This window comes from Cyprinodon tularosa, unplaced genomic scaffold (assembly GCF_016077235.1).
Source record: "Cyprinodon tularosa strain WSP-4 unplaced genomic scaffold, ASM1607723v1 ctg552, whole genome shotgun sequence".
Taxonomy (NCBI): domain Eukaryota; kingdom Metazoa; phylum Chordata; class Actinopteri; order Cyprinodontiformes; family Cyprinodontidae; genus Cyprinodon; species Cyprinodon tularosa.
Window position 1 is genome coordinate 485,420 of NW_024039288.1, and position 19,463 is coordinate 504,882.

Consider the following 19,463-nt stretch of genomic DNA (forward strand, 5'->3'; position numbering starts at 1 on the left):
GAGGCCTTTCATCCAGTGAAAAACGTTATCCCGCGCATAAGCTAGAATTTCTAGCTCTTAAATGGTCGATTGTTGAAAAGTTTCATGATTACCTTTATGGTAATACGTTCACTGTCATAACGGATAACAATCCTTTGACCTATATACTAAAGTCAGCCAAACTAGATGCTGCCAGTTATCGCTGGCTAGCAGCTCTTTCGACCTTCAACTTTGACATAAAATACCGTGCTGGGAAGAGCAACCAGGATGCCGATGGTCTTTCTAGACGGCCGCATGACAATATAGCAGATGATCATGCATCCCTTGAAGAGAAGGAGCGAATCAAAAAGTTTGCTTCTCACCATCTTTCTTCATCTCCAGATCAACAAAGCTTGCCTGTAGACGCAGTTGCTGTGTTATGTCAACACCGTCTTTTACCTCAGGTAGTTGATGACCTACCTTCCATCACATTGGTTGAATCCCTTGCCATCCATCCAGATGCGATTCCAGACACTTATGGAAATGAAAACATGTTAGGTTGCTCTACCATACCCACCTACAGTACAGAAGAGCTCCAGCAACATCAAAGGGCTGACCCAATCATCGGACAGGTTCTCCAAGTCTTGGAAGGAGGGGATGAGGCCAACCTCTCTCCTGAGTCCTTAGAGCTCAAGCTGATGCTCAAGGGAAGGAAAAGGTTGGAGATGAGAAATTGTCGTTTGTATAGAACGCATCAAACAGGAGATGATGTTACTTACCAGTTTGTTGCTCCCAAGTCTCTTCGTGCTTCAATTCTCAAGTCCTTACATGAGGATATGGGACATATGGGTTTCGATAGAACCCTTGACTTGGTTAGAACAAGATTCTACTGGCCTAAATTGGCTGCAGATGTGGAAAAAAAGATCAAGTCATGTGGGCGTTGTGTCCGAAGGAAGACAAAGCCAGAAAGGTCAGCACCCCTTGTGAATATCCACACAACTCGCCCCATGGAGTTGGTGTGCATTGACTACTTGTCACTAGAACCGGACAGCCACAATACCAAGGACATCTTGGTCATTACAGATCATTTTACCAAGTATGCGGTTGCTATACCGACAAAAGACCAGAAGGCTACAACAGTCGCCAAAACCCTTTGGGAGCAGTTCTTCGTGCACTACGGGTTCCCTGAGCGTCTGCTGAGTGATCAGGGCCGGGATTTTGAATCCCAGCTCATCAAAGAACTCTGTGCTGTAGCAGGCATCACAAAGGTGCGTACCACGCCCTATCACCCACGAGGAAACCCTGTAGAGAGGTTCAATCGAACCCTGCTAGGCATGTTGGGAACCTTAAAAGACAAGGAGAAAAGCCACTGGCGAGATTATGTAAAACCACTCACCCATGCCTATAACTGCACCAGGAACGATGTCACGGGGTTCAGCCCGTATGAATTGATGTTTGGACGTCAACCTCGTTTACCAATAGACATTGCCTTCTGCTTACCGGTGAAAGATGGCTCTCCCAAATCCCATTCTCAGTACGTGAAACATCTGAAAGCACGCCTTGAGGAGAGTTATCAGATTGCCACCAGGAACTCAAAAAAGGTTGCTGATCGGAACAAAGGCTATTTTGACAAGGGAGTACGCGAGTCAACGCTAGAGAAAGGGGATCAAGTGTTAGTGAAAAACCTGAGGTTCCGAAGTAAACACAAGCTTGCAGACAAGTGGGAGTCCGGTATGTACAACGTTCTTGAAAAAGTTGGAGACTTACCAGTGTACAAAGTACAGTCAGTAGAGGGTGATGGTCCCATCCGGACTCTACATAGGGACTTGCTGCTTTCTTGTGGTGACCTATCTGAAGCCGAGGAGACTGAACCAGTCAAACCTCAGGTCCGCAGGCCAAGAACTAGGCAGAATCATCCACAAATCCTGGAGGAACTCTCGGAATCTGAGGAGGACTTGGTTATCTATCCAAGCCTGTCCTCAGTTTCTCCTGAAGAACAATTCACACAGGTGTGTGGAATTCCAAGGAGACAGCAACCCAATTCAAACCTAGAGCATGGAGGGTTGCTGGCTGTGCCATCGGTTCCCTCGACCTCCCAGCCTCAGAATTATCCTGAAGACAACAATTCCACTGCTAAAACTGTTGGAACACCTTCTGAGCTGGTAGAAGGAGATGAGCCTGAGGTCATGGTTGAGCAGTCCTCTGCTGGAGGGGGCTGTGCACAACTGGATGAGACACAAGAAAATGAGATGGATATGACAAACAAAATGGATATGACAAATGAAAAGAATGTGATGAATGGACAGGAACTGCATAAAATGAATGGAATTGGAGAGAGCCCTGCAGATGCAGGGACTGCAGAGGTTCCACAAGAAGCGGGGCCAAATCACCCTGAAACATCTGATAAAGAAACTGAAAGTGAAACAGGAAGAAACACACCTGACCCCACAAGGAGGTCAGAAAGGTCCCGAAAACCCCCTGAACGGTTCCACTACATTCAGTTAGGGAAACCTTTAATGTCCTTTGCACAGAGTATTTTAGAGAGCTTTAATCAAGCACTGGACACTCTAAATAGCTGCGACAACCCCCATATGAATCAGAGATCAGCTCATGAAGGGACTCATGTTGATTCAAGAGGGGAGGGTGTAACCCACATGGTTACTAGACCCACGTATGTTATTTGAGAACACAACGGTAGTTATGATCTTCGCCACATGGTGGCGCATTGGATTAGGTTCCTGCCACTGAGCATGTGAAATCACACTGATGGACCAAGCTACACTCACTGCCGATACACAAACTGAGAAAAAAATCATCTGTTGAGCTAATAAACCGGATCAAGAAGATTTTATGAGCCTTGAGGAAGAGAGAGGAACTACTTCAACCACCTCTAAGCCCTCTGAACTCCGGTAAGAGTTAGGCTAAGTGGTAGGATGCTAGGCTTCGGTTATTAGCTTGTTGGAGTTAGGACATGTGAAGATGTTGTTGCTGAGACAGTTCCATAAAACCAGTCGGAGTTTTTTTATCCAATGTGTGACCCACCATTGTACTGTGTATCATTTTGTTAGGTGAAATAATAACTAAAGAGATAGCTAATTAGCGTGCTAACGCTAATCGCGGGTAGCTGCTATGCTAGCACAGGTAGCCTTCTCTGCTACTATGTCATTAGACAAAGAGAGAGATAAATGTGATAGTGAGATGTAAGAAATTGTTCTAATGTACTGTTTTGTGTACATAATGCTATCTATTTCATTGTGGTTGTTCAAACTCATAAAGATTTAGTAAAAAAATAAATATTGATTTAAAGGCTGGGTATTGATATAAATACTGCTTTAAAAAAGAGGAAGAAGTTCATTTATGTTAAGAATAAAAGTTCTTAATGTTTAATTGTGTTAACATAACACTACTTATGTTGTAGACCAATATTTACAATTAATTGGCTGTGATAATGCAGAGAATCAGAGTAAAAGTAGTAGATGAACATAGTATTAATGGAAGTATCTTTCTACACCCCGTGTGTAGATTGGTTTTATTTTTCTGCTGGATCAGGAGTCGATCTGCATGAATTCTGAACCTTCTGTGGTTCAGTGGCGAGTCAAGCGACAGGAAGCGGAGAACGGGATCCACTCCACGAGGACTACAGAAATCTACCAACTTCTCTGATACAGATAAGCGCGCTCAATAGAAACAATTAAAAAAAACTACCCGGGTAGTAGAAGAATATATAAACAGACACACACACACACCACAAGGATCTAAGCTTTTTCTCCTGACACAGAAGAAAAGGACACTTTTATTTGAACTTTTTTTTCTATTTTTGTTTTGTTATCAAAGAGCTCTATTTTGTTGTTCCCCCCCCCCCCCCCCCCCTAATTCTTTGTATAAAAAGAAGTTATAATACCTGATGGTGCAATAAATAATCATTGTTCAACTTCCACTCAGAGTCCAACTTTTTGAACCTAGAGAATGTGGTTTCTTTCTTACATTTAGGTTAAGAGTGCTACAAAGTACAATGTTTTTTTTTTATGTCTCCAATGTGAGATCAATAAAGTTCAGTTATTATTTATTCTTTCCTTTTTTTTTAGGTGACAATGTGTTTTAGTTAAACCCAAACATCTGATCGTTTGGTCAAAGTTTCACTAAAACTCTGTGGTGTCTTGAGACCAGATAAGTTTAATACTAAATGAACTGAAACCTTTTTCCTAAAACCCCATGCCTTCTTCCCTGAAACCTGAGCGCTGAATTATTTCCTGAGACCTGAGTGTCCTGAAATGTAGCGCTCCCTGTATTCTAGATGCGTGTTGTAAAAGTGAAATATTTTCAGTATTTGTTGGTGTTATTTGGATGATTAGCTCTTTGCTAACTGCTACCAGGAGCAGCAGGGTAACTCCCTTGTTGACTTCGTGTCGTGGCAGCTGCTCCACCAACCAGCGGACCACCTTGATAGGAGATCGGCACTTCCATTTGGAAGCACTTAAAGTAGATTACAGTTGGATCATGGGTCAGGATCCAAGGACTAATTAAACCTTCAAAGCGTGTGTCCTTACAGTGAGCGAAGGCTCATCAGCCCGGTGAAGGTGTTCTCCCTCAGCTCCTCTATCTCGTTATGGTGAAGATCACTGAAACACAAACACACAGTGATCAGCGAACAGTTTTTCCATGGCTCCACCTTTATCTCCTCCACCAAAGCATTTTCATTCCTTCTGATTTGCCTTAAACAGACAACGGCGCTGCTAATTATTCCCATGATGCACAGCTGGATGCATTTTACCGGTTGCTATGGTAACCAACAACTTGATAAATGCGCTTAACAGGCTTCAGAGGCTGACAAAAGAACCCAGAAACCCCAGAAAGAGAAAGATAAGCTTTAATTAGATAAAATGAAGATAAACCTCACATCTTCTGGAGGCTCTCACAGCCAGAGAAGCTTGGAAGAGTCTGGATCTTGTTATACGAGAGGTCGCTGCAGACACAAAGACAGTTTTTGCTGTCAGCAGCTGTCAAGGATGTCCGACACACCCTAAGCGGATCAGTGTGCAGCACATGAAAGTGGAAACATTTCTGCTTGATGGTGAGAGGCTTACAGCAGCTGGAGGTTTGGAAGCTCCTCACACATGAAGCCGGGTAGAGAAGTGATCTGAGCTCCAGTGATGGTCCTACAGCACAGATAGGCAGACAAAAGGAAACCTGTAACATCTGTTTATATACCCTTTTTACCCTCATCTAGTCCTACTTAATCTATATGTGTATGTAACCTTTATTTAACAAGGTATGTCTCGTTGGGATTACAAATTTCCTTTACAAGTGAGACGTCTGCCTAATTAAAGCTACGGTGATTTTGATCCATCTATCAAATTGGACATCATGGATTTTTAAAAGTGCTGGTCCAATACTGGTCTTATAAATACTTAAAAAGCATAAATAACAGTTTTATTGTGTTTTTTCATAATATTATAAAACCATATTTAAATGTTATCGAGCAGCATTGCAGATGAAGAAGCTGAAGAAGGCAAAATTTGATATGCTTTGAATGCAAAAAAATGACATATTTAAAAAAATATATATATCATAATAAATACATGGGAATTTAATAAAGTTGCACCGATACCAATACCAGTATCAGGTGGGGCCCTAATCCAGAACTAAAATGGTGGTATCAGTAACTGCTTCAAAAAGGTAGGCAGCAGCTTGACAAAGCCCTGATTGCAATTATTTTACATCCAAGTAGTATGCAGTTCTTCATATAAACACATATCAATTTCAAACAGATGGTATCTGATACGCGATACCTGCACAGCAAGGTATCGCTTATCGGTATCGGGGCCAAAAGATGGCAACGGCGCAACACTAGAATTTAATGGTATAAATGTTTCTTTGGGATTGTTTTAAAACACGATGTGTTCGGGGTATATTTTTATCCTCTTGCTTTCATCCTACTGATGACTGCAGCTAGCAACAAAATCATTAGCTTATTTTACTGCTTGGGTTGAACACCCAATTTTGGGCCTCCAAAACAAACCAAAAGCAATCTAACTAAGTTTAAACGTAAAAGCCTAAAACTAACTGCTGGTTAAATTATCTTAGTTTATTAAATAAACCCACAACAGATCAAATATAAATAAATTTAACCTTAGATTACTAGCTGATATGTACTAGCATCTGTTACGTGCTATCTCTCAGTCACACAGTGTTAAAGTCGTAGGGAAATGGCCGTTCCAACTTTGCATTTCCAAATTCTCCCGAGTGATGCACGACTTTACACGAGTGAATAAAGTGAATGTGATTGGTTGATTATCAAGGGGGCAGGATTGTTGTGACGGAAGGTTTGCAAGCAAGTTTGATTGTGTCCGGTTTGTCGGAAGCATCTTGCTAACCAGTTAGCAACTTAGTGCTAGTAGGTTCCCAATGGGAAATTCCATTGGGACCAAGTAGCACTAAATTGGTGACTTAGAAACGACACTGTCAAGGAACGCTATGGACAGAGGAAACATGCAAGGGGAGGAGAGATTTGTGTCGGAGGTCGTGGGTGAGTCTCCGCTGTCAGACATTTTTTATTTAGAGGAGGAAAGCGGGGACAAAGTTGTCGTGGAAGAGGACGCCAGAAGTTTGGTTTGGTGATATATGATTGGCCGAATTTAGGTGTACAACTAACTGGCCTGCATAAGATAACGAGAAAAAGAACACACATTTTAAGACAGGATTTATTTTCTAAATCTTGGGACAATATTGTCTGATAAAGAGTACATTTATATAGATGTTTAAGCCAAAATGATTTGACATTGAAAATACGATTTCCCTACGACTTTAATATCAAGCTAATTCAGCTTAATAAGGAAAAAGAGCAAAGACGTGTTTTACATTTGGTTTATTAGGCATCCAAAGGCTTCTCCATCTTTTTGTCATATTATTAAGAGAAAAAGAAAACTACTCTCAGCAACACACTAATTTGGGTCCTGGATCCATCTTTGGTTCATTGCAGACCTAAAGTCTTAGAGATTTTGGTTGTTTTAAGGTGATTGTTGCTTCTTGAGAGCTTTCAGACATCACAGAGATTCTATTTGATTCGTTATGTCTGCTGTGAGGTAGTAATCAGACCTGGGCTTGAATTAGTTAAACTGAGCTAAGCTTTCTAAAAAATATAGCTTAATCAAAGTCAATCCATAATTTAAAAAAGGAAGGGAACATTTAATCTCCCCAAAAGTCAAGGTTGGTTTTACAGCTTCTTTCCTCAAAAGAAATCATCCTTTTCAAAAAATGTTTTAGTTGATTAACTAAAACATTGAATTTAAACAGATTAAACATCTGAAACATTTTAAGTGTGACAACAAAACAGAAGAAATCTGTAAGAGGATAAAGCTTTTGGAACCACAGAAAATGCTCATTTTAAAGCTGGACAATAGAAAAATGTGGGATGGTTTGTTTGGTTGCAATATGTTTTTCCACCTACTGGTTACAGTTGAACACACCACCTTCAGAAAGGAGTTTGGATGGAACATTACATGAAAATAAACTGTGTAAAATGTTTATTATGACATGGAAATTTGGCCCACTACAGGAAGGGAAAAAAATGTATTTTAATTTCAGGCCAGGGCTGCAGAAAAATAAAGCTACAGCCTGCTAGATAGGATAATAACTGCAGTGTTAATAAAAACAGTTTGATTTGGTGTTTAGTTCTGAAACCCCACAGTGATGTGAGCTACAACAGCAAATAGAAAGGAAACATTCCTGTGAGGGTGTGTGTGTGCGTCTTACAGGCTCTCCAGACTCTTGGTTCCTGTCAGATCTGGAAACTCTGTGAGTTCTGCTGCTCCATTCAGAGATCTGAGAGAAAAAACAGGCAGAGTTCAAGCTGGGAGAAGCAGATTTATATGGAGGAAACAGAAAATACTCTGGCCGCCTCTCAGTTTCTGAGTTACATTCTTTGTGTAATTAGCACCTGATTTAATGAGGCTCGGGCTAAATACTGAGTCACCTTAAACTGACCTTTTACTTTCCGCCTGTGGGTGAAAACAAGCTCAGAGGTTTAACTGGCTACTCTGGCAGTGCAGAGAGGAATCATACTGTTAATGCGACCTAGATGTGAACATTTTTGATGCACCACAGGCGAAGATAAACTACGGAAGCCGAGGGCGGTCGTTTCCCTCGGATACTTTTTCACTGAGGTTTCCTCAAGAAAACAAGTTAATTTTCTCATTACCTAATTGTAACAAAACCATTGTCTCGTGATAACGAGATGATTGGTGTGTGTTAAAACTGATTACATCCTTCAATACCACAACAGCGGGAGAGGATTTATAAGTTAAGCCATGGCAGCCAATGTGCAATTATGAAAATAATCTTGTGTTTAACTTTTAGGTAACAAGATGAAGTTGTTGGTTTGATGATTTGCTTTTACTTCTGATTTATAAGCAATAAGACCTATGCCTCCAGCGCCTTTGCGCCGGATGTTTTCTGAACAGCCCTGGTGTTAACAGGTATAAGATGCATTAACCCTCAAAATGAGTCCAGATTAAAGATTTTCATTGAAAGACAGATGTTTTTCTACTCTATTCTATGCAATCCAATCATCCACCATGACCTGAGAATGAGTGAAAAGAAATAGGAAACTAAAAAATGTATTATTTGCGCACACGCTGTACCACAACTGCACAACTACGGGCCTCGCAGGCATGGATGGACTGGGAATCCAGGGCTGCTGGCCTGCCTCATTCATTACTCATACAGGTTAATTATCTTGTTATCTCGAGAAATCAATAACTGTTTTCTTGTGATAACGAGATAATTATCTTGTTATCTCGAGAAAACAACCTTTTAAATGTGATAATGAGATAGTTATGTCGGTATCTCGTGAATACATAGGTAAAAAAAAGTTGACTATGACTGCTCTCAGCTTCCGTACAAAACACACAATTTTCTTGACATATTGTTTTAGTTTGGAAAACAGCTATATATATGAAGGAAAAATCTGTTGTCCTGACTTGGCATAGCTTTAACAGCAAACTGTTATTTGACAAGTCACAAGATAAAAAGGCTGACTTTTAAAAATGGAAGTCCAGAAACTTCCAAGTAACCTAAAAATCCAAAATGGCGGCAGTCTGTATGTAACATTACAAAGCATTTTATTTCCATTTTTGGTTACATTCACAAACTCTATTTTGTATCTATTTGTGAACTTAGCCTTAGCCTAGTCAAAGACAACTTCGCAACCAACTTAATACAAACATAAAAGTCAGGAAATAACTGCTGGTTAAACATTTATAGTTTGTTAAAAAAAAAAAAAAATCAAACATAAATAAAAATACCCTCAGACACAGTCGATATGTGCTAGCAACCATTGACATACACTTATATAAAAAATAAATGTTTTACAAGAATTTTTTTTAAATCATTTAGTGCATTTAAATATTCTTAGTGGGGTTAAGCGTAATGGAATATTCTCATAGTATGTACACTGCTAAAAAAAATTAAAGGAACACTTTGAAAACACATCAGATCTCAATGGGGCTAAAAATCATGCTGTTTATTTCTACTGATGTGGACTTGGTGATATTTTAGGAACAAAAGGATGCCACATCTTTTGATGGAAATGAAAATTATTAACCTACAGAGGGCTCAATTCAAAGACACCCCAAAAATTACAGTGAAAAAATTATGCAGCAGGCTAGTCCATTTTGCAACTCAAAATGGAGTTCAGTAATTTGTACGGCCCCCACATGCGTGTATGCATGCCTGACAACATCAGGGCATGCTTCTAATGAGACCACGGATGGCGTTGTGGGGTATCTCCTCCCAGATCTGGACCAGGGCATCACTGAGCTCCTGGATAGTCTGAGGTGCAACCTGGCGGCGTCAAGTGGATCGAAACATAAAGTCCCAGAGGTGACATGGATTTAGGTCAGGCGAGCGTGGGGGCCAATCAATGGTATCAATTCCTTCATCCTCCAGGAACTGCCAGCATACTCTCGCCACATGAGGTCGGGAAATTGTCGTGCACCAGCAGGAACCCAGGACCCACTGCACCAGCAAAGGGTCTGACAATGGGTGCAAGGATTTCATCCCGATACCAAATGACGGTCGGGGTGCCCTTGTCTAGCCTGTAAAGGTCTGTGCGTCACTCCATGGATATGCCTCCCCAGACCATCACTGACTCACCACCAAACCGGTCATGCTGAAATATGTTACAGGCAGCATAACGTTCTCCACAGCTTCCCAGACCCTTTAACGTATGTCACATGTGCTCAAGGTGAACCTGCTCTCATCTGTGAAAAGCACACGGCGCCAATGGCGGACTTGCCAATTCAGGTGTTCTGTGGCAAATGCCAGTCGAGCTCCACGGTGCCAGGCAGTAAGCACAGGGCCCACTAGAGGATGTCAGGCCCTCAGGCCACCCTTGTGAAGTCTGTTTCTGATTGTTTGTCAGAGACATTCACACCAGTGGCCTGCTGGAGGTCATTTTCTAGGGCTCTGGCAGTGCTTCTCCTGCTCCTCCTTGCACAAAGGAGCAGATACCGGTCCTGCTGATGGGTTATAGACCTTCTACTGCCCTGTCCAGCTGTCCCTCTGCTACATACCTAACCAAATCAATATCCCAGAAGTTTAATTAACTTGATGCTATACTCTGATTACAAAGCGTTCCTTTAATTTTTTTGAGTAGTATATATATACTGAATAGATACTATATGTATATATACATATACACACATATATATATATATATATATATATATATATATATATATATATATATATATATATATATATATATATATATACACACACACCAGCAGGTTAGGGTAGAAGGTCGACCACCCCAAGATGGCGCCCGTTATTTCTGTCCCAACCGTCAATGAGGTGTCCACTCTTACATGTCTGTTAGAAACTGCTACCTGCTAGCTCTCAGTCACACAGAGCTAATATCAAGTGAAACCAGCAGAATAATGACACATAGTTTAGAATCTTGTTGAACATTTATATATATTTCAGGTGTGGTATGTCACCAAGGCTGCACCAGTGGTCTTTTGTCATGTTTTTCAGAGAAAAAGAAAACGGTCAACCTTAAAATAGTTAAAGACTTAATACCAAATAGTTAAGGTTTTTTTTAAGGGAAATGTGAATGAAAACAGAACTAGCCCACCCAAATATATACCCAGCCTGGGGTCTTTCTGCATGGAGCTGAATGAGGAAGTCAAAACATCTCATTAGGTATAGAATAACTGAAGACATTTCATTGTTTGACTCCTGGGTCTCTCTTTGTCTCTGAGTAGCTGTGATTTCCTGGTCATATTTCCAGTCTACCCTGCCTCCTGCTGAAGGGCAAGCCCTGCCACCACCATCAACAATTAATAGGGGATAATTTATAAAACAGTGTGATAGCATCAGCTTGAAGTGTGCAATAGTTCTCACAAAATCTAATCTGCAATTTCTAACTGGAGCGTGTTATTATATAGTTAATGGTTTAGCCTGACTAAGAAATCCTAGTTTTCTTACATTTTTCATCATGAATTGACTTACTTCATGCTTAGGTTTGAATATGCAGAAAAGGAGCAAACATTGGCTTCCAAACGTCTAATATGAGAACGTGTTAAAACCTAATAAGCCTTTAAGTTTCTAACAGAGTCGAGTGTTTTCCTCACAGTGTCCGAAGCTCCGGCAGGTTCTGAAAGGCCGACCCTCCCACAGACTGAATTGGATTGTCGTAGAAAAATCTGATTGAGACAAAAGAAACATTCACTGTTCACCAGGCAATAAATAGAATCAGTAAAGAAAAATAAAAGATTTTTTAAAACATCTGGCACACAAGGACTAAGAAAACAAAACTTAAACTAAGAATGCACAGATTGGAAAATTCAGGACGCTTTCTCCTTGTGCAGTATAAATTATATGTATACAAATCTTAGTGTTTTTAAAATGCTCTTTTTCACACATTTATTTTCTTTTCCAGACGGGGTTAGTTTTGTTGAAATCTTATTTTATAAAGAAAATGGTGCCCTTTTGTATCATTGTAGCCCTTTCAATAAAATCTCAAAGTATAAAAGGGAACACGTAAACACAATATAACTTAATTTAAATCAAAACTATGTGAAATCAAACTGTCTACTTAGGAAGCAACACTGATTGACAATCAGTTTTACGTGCTGTTGTGCAAACAAAATAGACAACAGGTTGAAATTGTTGGTTATTAGCCTGACACTCTATATAAGAGAGGTTCTGCAGGTGGGGACCACCGACGGTCTCTTAGTACCTATGCTTTCTGGATGATGGTTTGGTCACTTTTGAAAGTTGGTGGTGCTTTCACACTCGCGGTAGCATTAGACTGACTCTACAACCCACACAAGTGGTGCAGGTAGTGCCGCTTATGCAGGATGACACATCAACATGAGCTGTGGGAAAAAGGTTTGCAATCTCTGTGCTACCAGGAGACAGGCCAGTACACCAGGAGATGTTGAGGAGGCCGTAGGAGGGCAACAACCCAGCAGCAGGACCTCTACTTCCACCTTTTTGTAAGGAGAAACAGAAGGAGCACTGCCTGAGTCCTGCAAAATGACCTCCAGTAGGCCACAGATGTGAATGTCTGCACAAATGGTTAGAAACAGACTCCATGAGGAGGGTATAATGAGCCTCATCTTGACCCTACATTACTTGGAAGTAGTCTGTTTTTCCACTTTAATTGTGTGACTCTTTTTTGTTGTCAGCACATTCACCTTTGTACAAAACAAAGTATTCAATGAGAATATTTAATTCTTTCAGATCTAGGATGTGATATTTCAGTGTTCCCTTTATTCTATTTTTTTTTAGCAGAGTATAAATGTAAGTCATTAAACAAAGAAAAGCGAACATTTGTTATTATTGGTACCTACAAAGAGATCAGTGAGGGGTTCCCAGTGAAGGCATGTTCTGGAATAGACTGAATGTTGTTGCTATGAAATCCTCTGAAAAGAAAGACAGAAGAAATTACAATTTTCCCTTTTTTCTTTTGCTTTTGCCTTTTTAAACCAAAGTTTCAGACTTACAGCTCTTTGAGGTGACTGAGAGAGCGGATGGCTGTAGGAAACTCAACCAGGCTGTTGTAGTTTAAATCCCTGAGAAAAACACAACAACAACAAAAAAACACTTAGAAGACAACTCTTCCTGCTTCGACATTCTCTCATCTAGTTACTGCTTCCATGCATGACGAGTTTATCTAAATAAACAAGACTGCTATTACACCATGAAAGCAGCACTGTATTTTATATCTCACTTTATCAACAAGTGAATTAGCTACACATCAAGGTAACCTTTATGCTTTCACGGTTTTATTTATGGCTGATTAATTTTGAGCGGACCATTCAAGACTGGGAGTTTGGTCTCTAACATTGATATCAGTTGGACACTAACCAAGTAATATTGGGGTCATAGTCAAAAACTCAGGAACCTGCAACTCCTTAGATGATTTCCTCCACTGGTTCTAAATTTAGACTGACAAATTTGGTGCTTAAAAAGTTGAAATGCCTGAGAACAATGTCAGCATGCTCTAAATATGCCAAAATAATAACATAGCATTTCTAAATCTGGGCATTCTCAAGAAAGGCATTGTGTAAAACTGTGCTCTGTTCCTGGTACTCTGGCCTTGTAAACTTTTGTTAGACTGTATTTTTGCTGTGCTACAACAAGAGTCTGATTATCTGCAGAGAGACAATAAAGGCTAATCTTATCTCATTTTATCATTGTCTTGTTTTATTACCTCTGTACAGTGAATTATCTGCCACAAGCTGGTCCCACCAAATCTACAAATGGGTTGTAAGGGACTGAACTCTAAAACAGAGGAGGAGGCTGTATAAAAGCATTAACTTATTACAGCGCTGGAGTAGAGTCAGATTAGAACAGGGCGTAGCATCTCTAGTGATTAGAGAAAATCTGAAACCCTTTTGTAAGACAGGGAACACCTTGCCCATTGCTGTTGACATGGGAAATGTTTTATTTTGACCAATGCAACACTGTAACTTTTAGCCACAAAGGGCATTAGAACTGAAACTTCAATGTTTAGTGCCCCACTGTATACACTGCAGTAGGGCTGCAACTAACGATTATTTTTGCAAATCAATAAATCTCTCGTTTATTTCTTTTGATTAATCGATTAATAATCAGATAGCCAAAGGTTTAAATAGAAACAGATGAAATTAAAACTTTTCTACATGAGGAGGTCTGGATAGAGCATATAGACAGATGAAAGCATTTCCATTGTTAAATTGAAAATGTTTACATATTTCTTTATACAATTTTATAATTGCTGCTCTAAGTGGGTTGCTCAGTAAGCTAAAAGCACGTTTTAGAGTCTCTACACACTGGTTAATGATTATTCGATTACTAAATTAGTTTAATATTATTTCAATAATCAATTAAGCGGATTAATAGTTTCAGCCCTTAACTGGTTAATTAGTCAGAATTAGAGGTCAGTAATCTAAAAGCAGACCAGCAGATCTACAAGTCATTGGGTTCCGAGCAGACAAGGCCCTCTAGATTAAATCTTACTTCAGTCAACCAATAATAACCATTAGATTTGTTATTTGAGCTTCTATTTGGCAAATAGAGGTTCCCAAATCCTGAGGGAGGTTGGAAGCATGGAGTCAGAGTGGTCCATGTTCTCCCTCTCCATTGACAATGCGGCTGTTGGTAACTGTGACCGTAAGGTCTCTGGTGCCCGTCGTGACGGCAATCCCTGAACCTGATGATGGCGCCCGGATGTAAGGGATGCCGTCAAGCTGAAGAAGGAGGCTTACCTGGCCTTGTTAGCTAGTGGGATTCCAGGGAGGCACTGGCAGGCCAACCGTGCTGCAGCTTCTGCTGTCTCATTAGGCAAAAACTCAGGTCTGGGAGGAGTTCGGATAAGCAATGGAGAACTATCCGTCGGCCTCAAGAGTGTTCTGGCAAACTGTCCGGCACCTTAGGATGGGGAAGCAGTGCTTCACCAACACTGTTTACAGTGCAGGTGGGAAGCATCTGACCTTGCCTGGTGATGTTGTCAACGGCAGAAGGAATACTTTGAGGATCTCCTCAATCCCATCGACATGTCTTCTGACGAGAGTACAGAAGCTTGGGACTTGCCTATCAGCCAAGCTGAAGCCACTGAGTTGTTAGAAAGCTTCTTGTTGGCAAGGCTCTGGAAGTTGTAGGACTGTCTTGGCTAACACCTCTCTGCAGCACCGTGTGGCAGCCGAGGACAGTATCCCTGGATTGGCATACCTGGGTAGTGGTCTCTCTCTTTAAAGAGAGGATCAGGGGTGTGCTCCAATTAGAAAGGGATCCCACTCCTCAGCCTCCCCAGTAAAGTCTACTCCAGGGTGCTGGAGAGGAGGATCTGGCTGATAGTCGAACCTCAGATCTAGGAGGGTCAATGCGGTTTTCATCCCGGTTGCGGCTCACTGGACCAGCTCTATACCCTTCATTGGGTGGTAGAGGGTTTGTGGGAGTTTGCCCAACCAGCCCACATAGGTTTTTTGGATTTCGAGAAGGTATTCAACCGTGTCCATTGTGGTGTCCTGAGGGGGGTACTCCAGGAGTATGAATTCCGGAGCCCTCTCTTAAGGGCTTTCTTTTTCTGTATGACAGCAGCAGGAGCTTGGTTCGCATTGCGGGCAGTAAGTCAGATCTGTTCCCAGCGTACAATATGCCTATTTCTTGTTTGGTACCTTACCAGCATGTTCAGTTTGTATATCCGCCATTGTGGAAAACGACTCGTGAAGATGGACCAGCTAGAAGAGGGAGATGTGCGAAAACGTTGGGACCCTTTTTCCACCTGGATCCCCACTCTTTTTCGCCCTCATTTCCCCCTGTTGTCTCACAAACTTGCCCCTTGCGTTTTTTACTTCCTCACCTCGGCCATATCTAGACCCACAGCTAGTGGGTCCCTCTAGCGCTGTGGCATGGAATTACATAGGGCAGACCATGCTTCAAAATTTGGGCCTAAATCAAAAATATCTGCATCATACCTGTGACAAGCTTACTGCGACACAGTATAACAAGCCCTTTACACTGTGAATAGCTGTCTTTTCTAATACCTTAACAAAACTTTACCCACTCTCCACTAAAAAAAAATCAGATGACTTTTGGTTTTAATATGAACTGACCATCTTTGCAGTGCGGTCGTGACTTTAAGCTGAAAAATATTTCACATAAATGTTTTTTTTTTCCATTAACATGTTTTGCTTTAATCAAAAACCAACAAAAAAACAAGGGTCCCTCCTTCCTCCTCTTTCCTTTCATCACCAGTAGAGACTAGAGCATTCCTCCAGTCGACATGTGCTTTCAATTAGGTCCTCTCATCCATCTCTGGGATGCAGGTGGCTGTTCCACAGACACACACAAGTGCTCTGAGCTGAATGAAGCTGCCACATTGTGAAAATACCATTAAATTGAAATTGTTTCAGTCTGGTTCTGAGCATGTGAGTTCATGTGTGTTGAGAGGATCACTGCTAACAACAATAGCGGGCAGCGTTCTTTTCAAAGATTTTTTAATGGGGTATGGAGTGTCCTGATTGCAGATGTTTCATGAGATCGACAAACCGTTGGAAGATTTCATAGTGTTTTATCGTAAGCTTATAAAATTTAACTGAAAGTGAATCAAGCTCAGGTGTGAAGGTAAGAGTCACATTTATTTATCAAATAGACAGAAATGGTGTTTATATCCATCTTGTTTTGTTTCCAATTTCCCTCCTGGCTGCTTATATCAAAGGGGGAGCCTGGTAGTCCATGGAAAAAGTAAGTAATTTACATTGTGTTTGGCTAATTTCTTCCCAATTTAGCGCTACATTTGGATGGAAACCCCTATGATTGCCGAAAATTAGTCCAGAAAAACAGATTCAGGAAAAAGGACACTGTTGGGTAGCTGAATGAGTTGAGCTGTCAGATCAGCATGCAGCTCAGCAATGGAAAATGAAACGATTATTAATATGAACTGGACTGGAATGAATCCAGTTTAATATTACTGTAAAGGGTGTGGACCTGTTTTTAAAAAAGGCAGCATTTTGTGTTGCAATGAATCGATATTGAGGTGGAATTTTGGCTTTATTGTAAAATGGTTTAAATGTTGATGTTGACATTCTACAATGAACAATGAACTGGTGACCTGTCCAGGGTCTAACTCCACATCTCACCCATAGACTGCTGGAGATAAGCACCTGCCGTGACCCTGACAGAATGAACGGCAGATGGATGGATGTTTATATTTATGAAAGAGATTTATTGTGTCGCCATGGTAACAACCTATATGGTGGAATTAATTACAGCCTGATATGTTTTCATCCAAACTGGGCCTCCATAGGATGCTTGGGGTTATGCTTCTGCTGGACTTTGCTGCTTGTCATGACCAGCAAACAGGATGTCTGATGGCCTATGGAAAACGTTTTTTTTTCCTGCTATTCTTCCAATAAGTCCAGATCTATAAGGGAAACAAGTTACTGTTGTAGCTTCAACAGATTTTCTGGATCGCTTGTTTTTCATGAGAGAAAAACCCCAAAAAATAAAACAACAACCTGGTGACCCCCTAAAATACATATTCACTCAGCCACCTTAATTAAAGAAAAACCTTAATTATTTATAAGAAATGCATTTAAAAATGTTTTTTTTTTTTTTTTCTAAATGGTGTTTATTTATTTAATGGGAAAATCAATTATTTCACCATGTTTTATCAATATAAGTTAGATAAATAAATGTTACATATATTTATTAATTTATGAGACAGTCACATTCCTGTATTTCATGATATATTTTGTTCCTCCACATACCTCTGGAATCATAACACAGTGACTGTGAAAACTAGCTTACATTTGCATTTGGTGTCTCACGACCCCACAGGGCACCCCGACCCGCACTTTGGGGACCCCTGGATTTTGACGTCATTAGAAGGTTCTCCCTTATCCGTTTGTTGGGTTCCTGGTCGTCATGATGCTGCTTATTCTCTAATGTTCTCCATCAAAACCCTCTGAGGCCAGAAACAGCTGCATTAACAATCAGATTAAATCGCCCACATTGGGACTGTTTTTTTTTTTTTTTTGTTTAAGGGTCTCAATATAATTTATATATGAAAACTTTTCATTGGTAGTAAAAAAACATTTTCCTTCAGCGTTGCAGTAATTTGTGGTTATCTGACAGATAACGTCCCACTAAAATAAATCCTAGTTTGTGGCTGTAACGTAACAACTTTTGGCTACACTTTGGACTTAACCTGCATTCCCACTGTTCAGATTCTTAAATAAAAGTGTTTATTGTTCATTTTCCGCTTCCTGGGAAACGTCTGCATTGGAGTTCTTCCTTCCTGTTGAATCAGAATCTCTCAGGGTTAAACTTGAGCAGAGCAAGGACGGTCGAATGAATTAATTCTCGCTTTCGTTTGTGTTTGTAGTTTTGGGTGAACGTCAAGCGAGGGCTGTGGTTTATTATTGCTGATTGTACAGGTATACAGCCTCCCGACTCACAAATAAACACATGCGGCCCTTGTGTGCATAATTCCAATTAGCATAGAGCCCGGGCCCACACACAGAGTCGGCTCGTTTCTGCTCAAGTATTTCCAAATGAAGGCAGCAAAGTGTTTAAACCTGGCTTGACTGAGAAAACAGAAACATTTCTGTACACACACACACACACACACGCATTCCTAAGATGACACATAAATACACCAAATCATGCAGGCACGCTCGTTTATATGTTGGCTCCTCGGTTATTTTCTGTAAATACTCCCTACAATAAGCAATTATGTGATTTGGAAAAGAAAAACAAGTGGATGACGATATCAGACAGTGAATTATTCGTCTGATTTACTGATTTATTTTTCTACTGTTTCATTTTGCTGACAGCAAACAGTAATGATGCCTGTGTTAATGAAGATATAAACCAAAGACTGAGAAGGAATCCAGATATTTAGGTTAAGAGTTATTTCACTCTTTAAGAAGAGAAAACATGTTTGATATTCTCGGTACATCGATCACATATCTGCCCATTTAACACGCCATTGCAGGTTCTTGAATCCATTTTTATCCCATCAAGCTGCACGCTCACTACAAACAATTAAAATCTAAGTAACTCCATTTTTCTTGAACGAAGTGATTTTTTTTTTTTATTGAGCTGCTAGGTGAGACACTTTTCTAATGGGAAAAGACTATTTACATCTAAAATTAGAAAAAAACAACTACAGCCTATTATTTCAATTCCATAATATGTATTTGTCTTATTTAAAGGATAAAAATGCTTATTCAAATGGAAAATCATCTTATTTACCTGCTCTAATTAAAGGTTAAATGTCATGATTTTGGTGATGATGGCTGGCTTAATTGCTCATTTCATTTACCTGCCTAATTCTGCCCCGTTTCTCATCACTTCTCATCTGTTCTACCTGCTCCTGTTTCTATTTATACTCTTTTGTCCCAGCCATCAGTGCCAGATTATTCTCTAGCCATGTGTGAGAGCTCTTTAGCATACCCAGTGTGTTTCTGATTCCCTGATCCTGACTAGTTTTTGCCCCTGTCTGTTCTGTT

The 19,463-nt window shown here is 40.4% G+C and overlaps 1 protein-coding gene across 1 annotated transcript in view; it reads right to left on the minus strand.

Annotated features, from left to right (window-relative positions):
* LOC119796577 (leucine-rich repeat-containing G-protein coupled receptor 5-like) overlaps nucleotides 1-19,463 on the minus strand; it is a 75,570-nt gene that overhangs the window by 12,030 nt on the left and 44,077 nt on the right. The window contains exons 7-13 of the mRNA XM_038305198.1: nucleotides 12,969-13,037; nucleotides 12,816-12,887; nucleotides 11,592-11,663; nucleotides 7,711-7,779; nucleotides 5,043-5,114; nucleotides 4,856-4,921; nucleotides 4,506-4,577 (exon numbers count right to left, since the gene is read on the minus strand). Of these exons, the coding sequence (XP_038161126.1) occupies nucleotides 4,506-4,577; nucleotides 4,856-4,921; nucleotides 5,043-5,114; nucleotides 7,711-7,779; nucleotides 11,592-11,663; nucleotides 12,816-12,887; nucleotides 12,969-13,037 (492 nt within the window). The remainder of the gene's footprint in view (nucleotides 1-4,505; nucleotides 4,578-4,855; nucleotides 4,922-5,042; nucleotides 5,115-7,710; nucleotides 7,780-11,591; nucleotides 11,664-12,815; nucleotides 12,888-12,968; nucleotides 13,038-19,463) is intronic.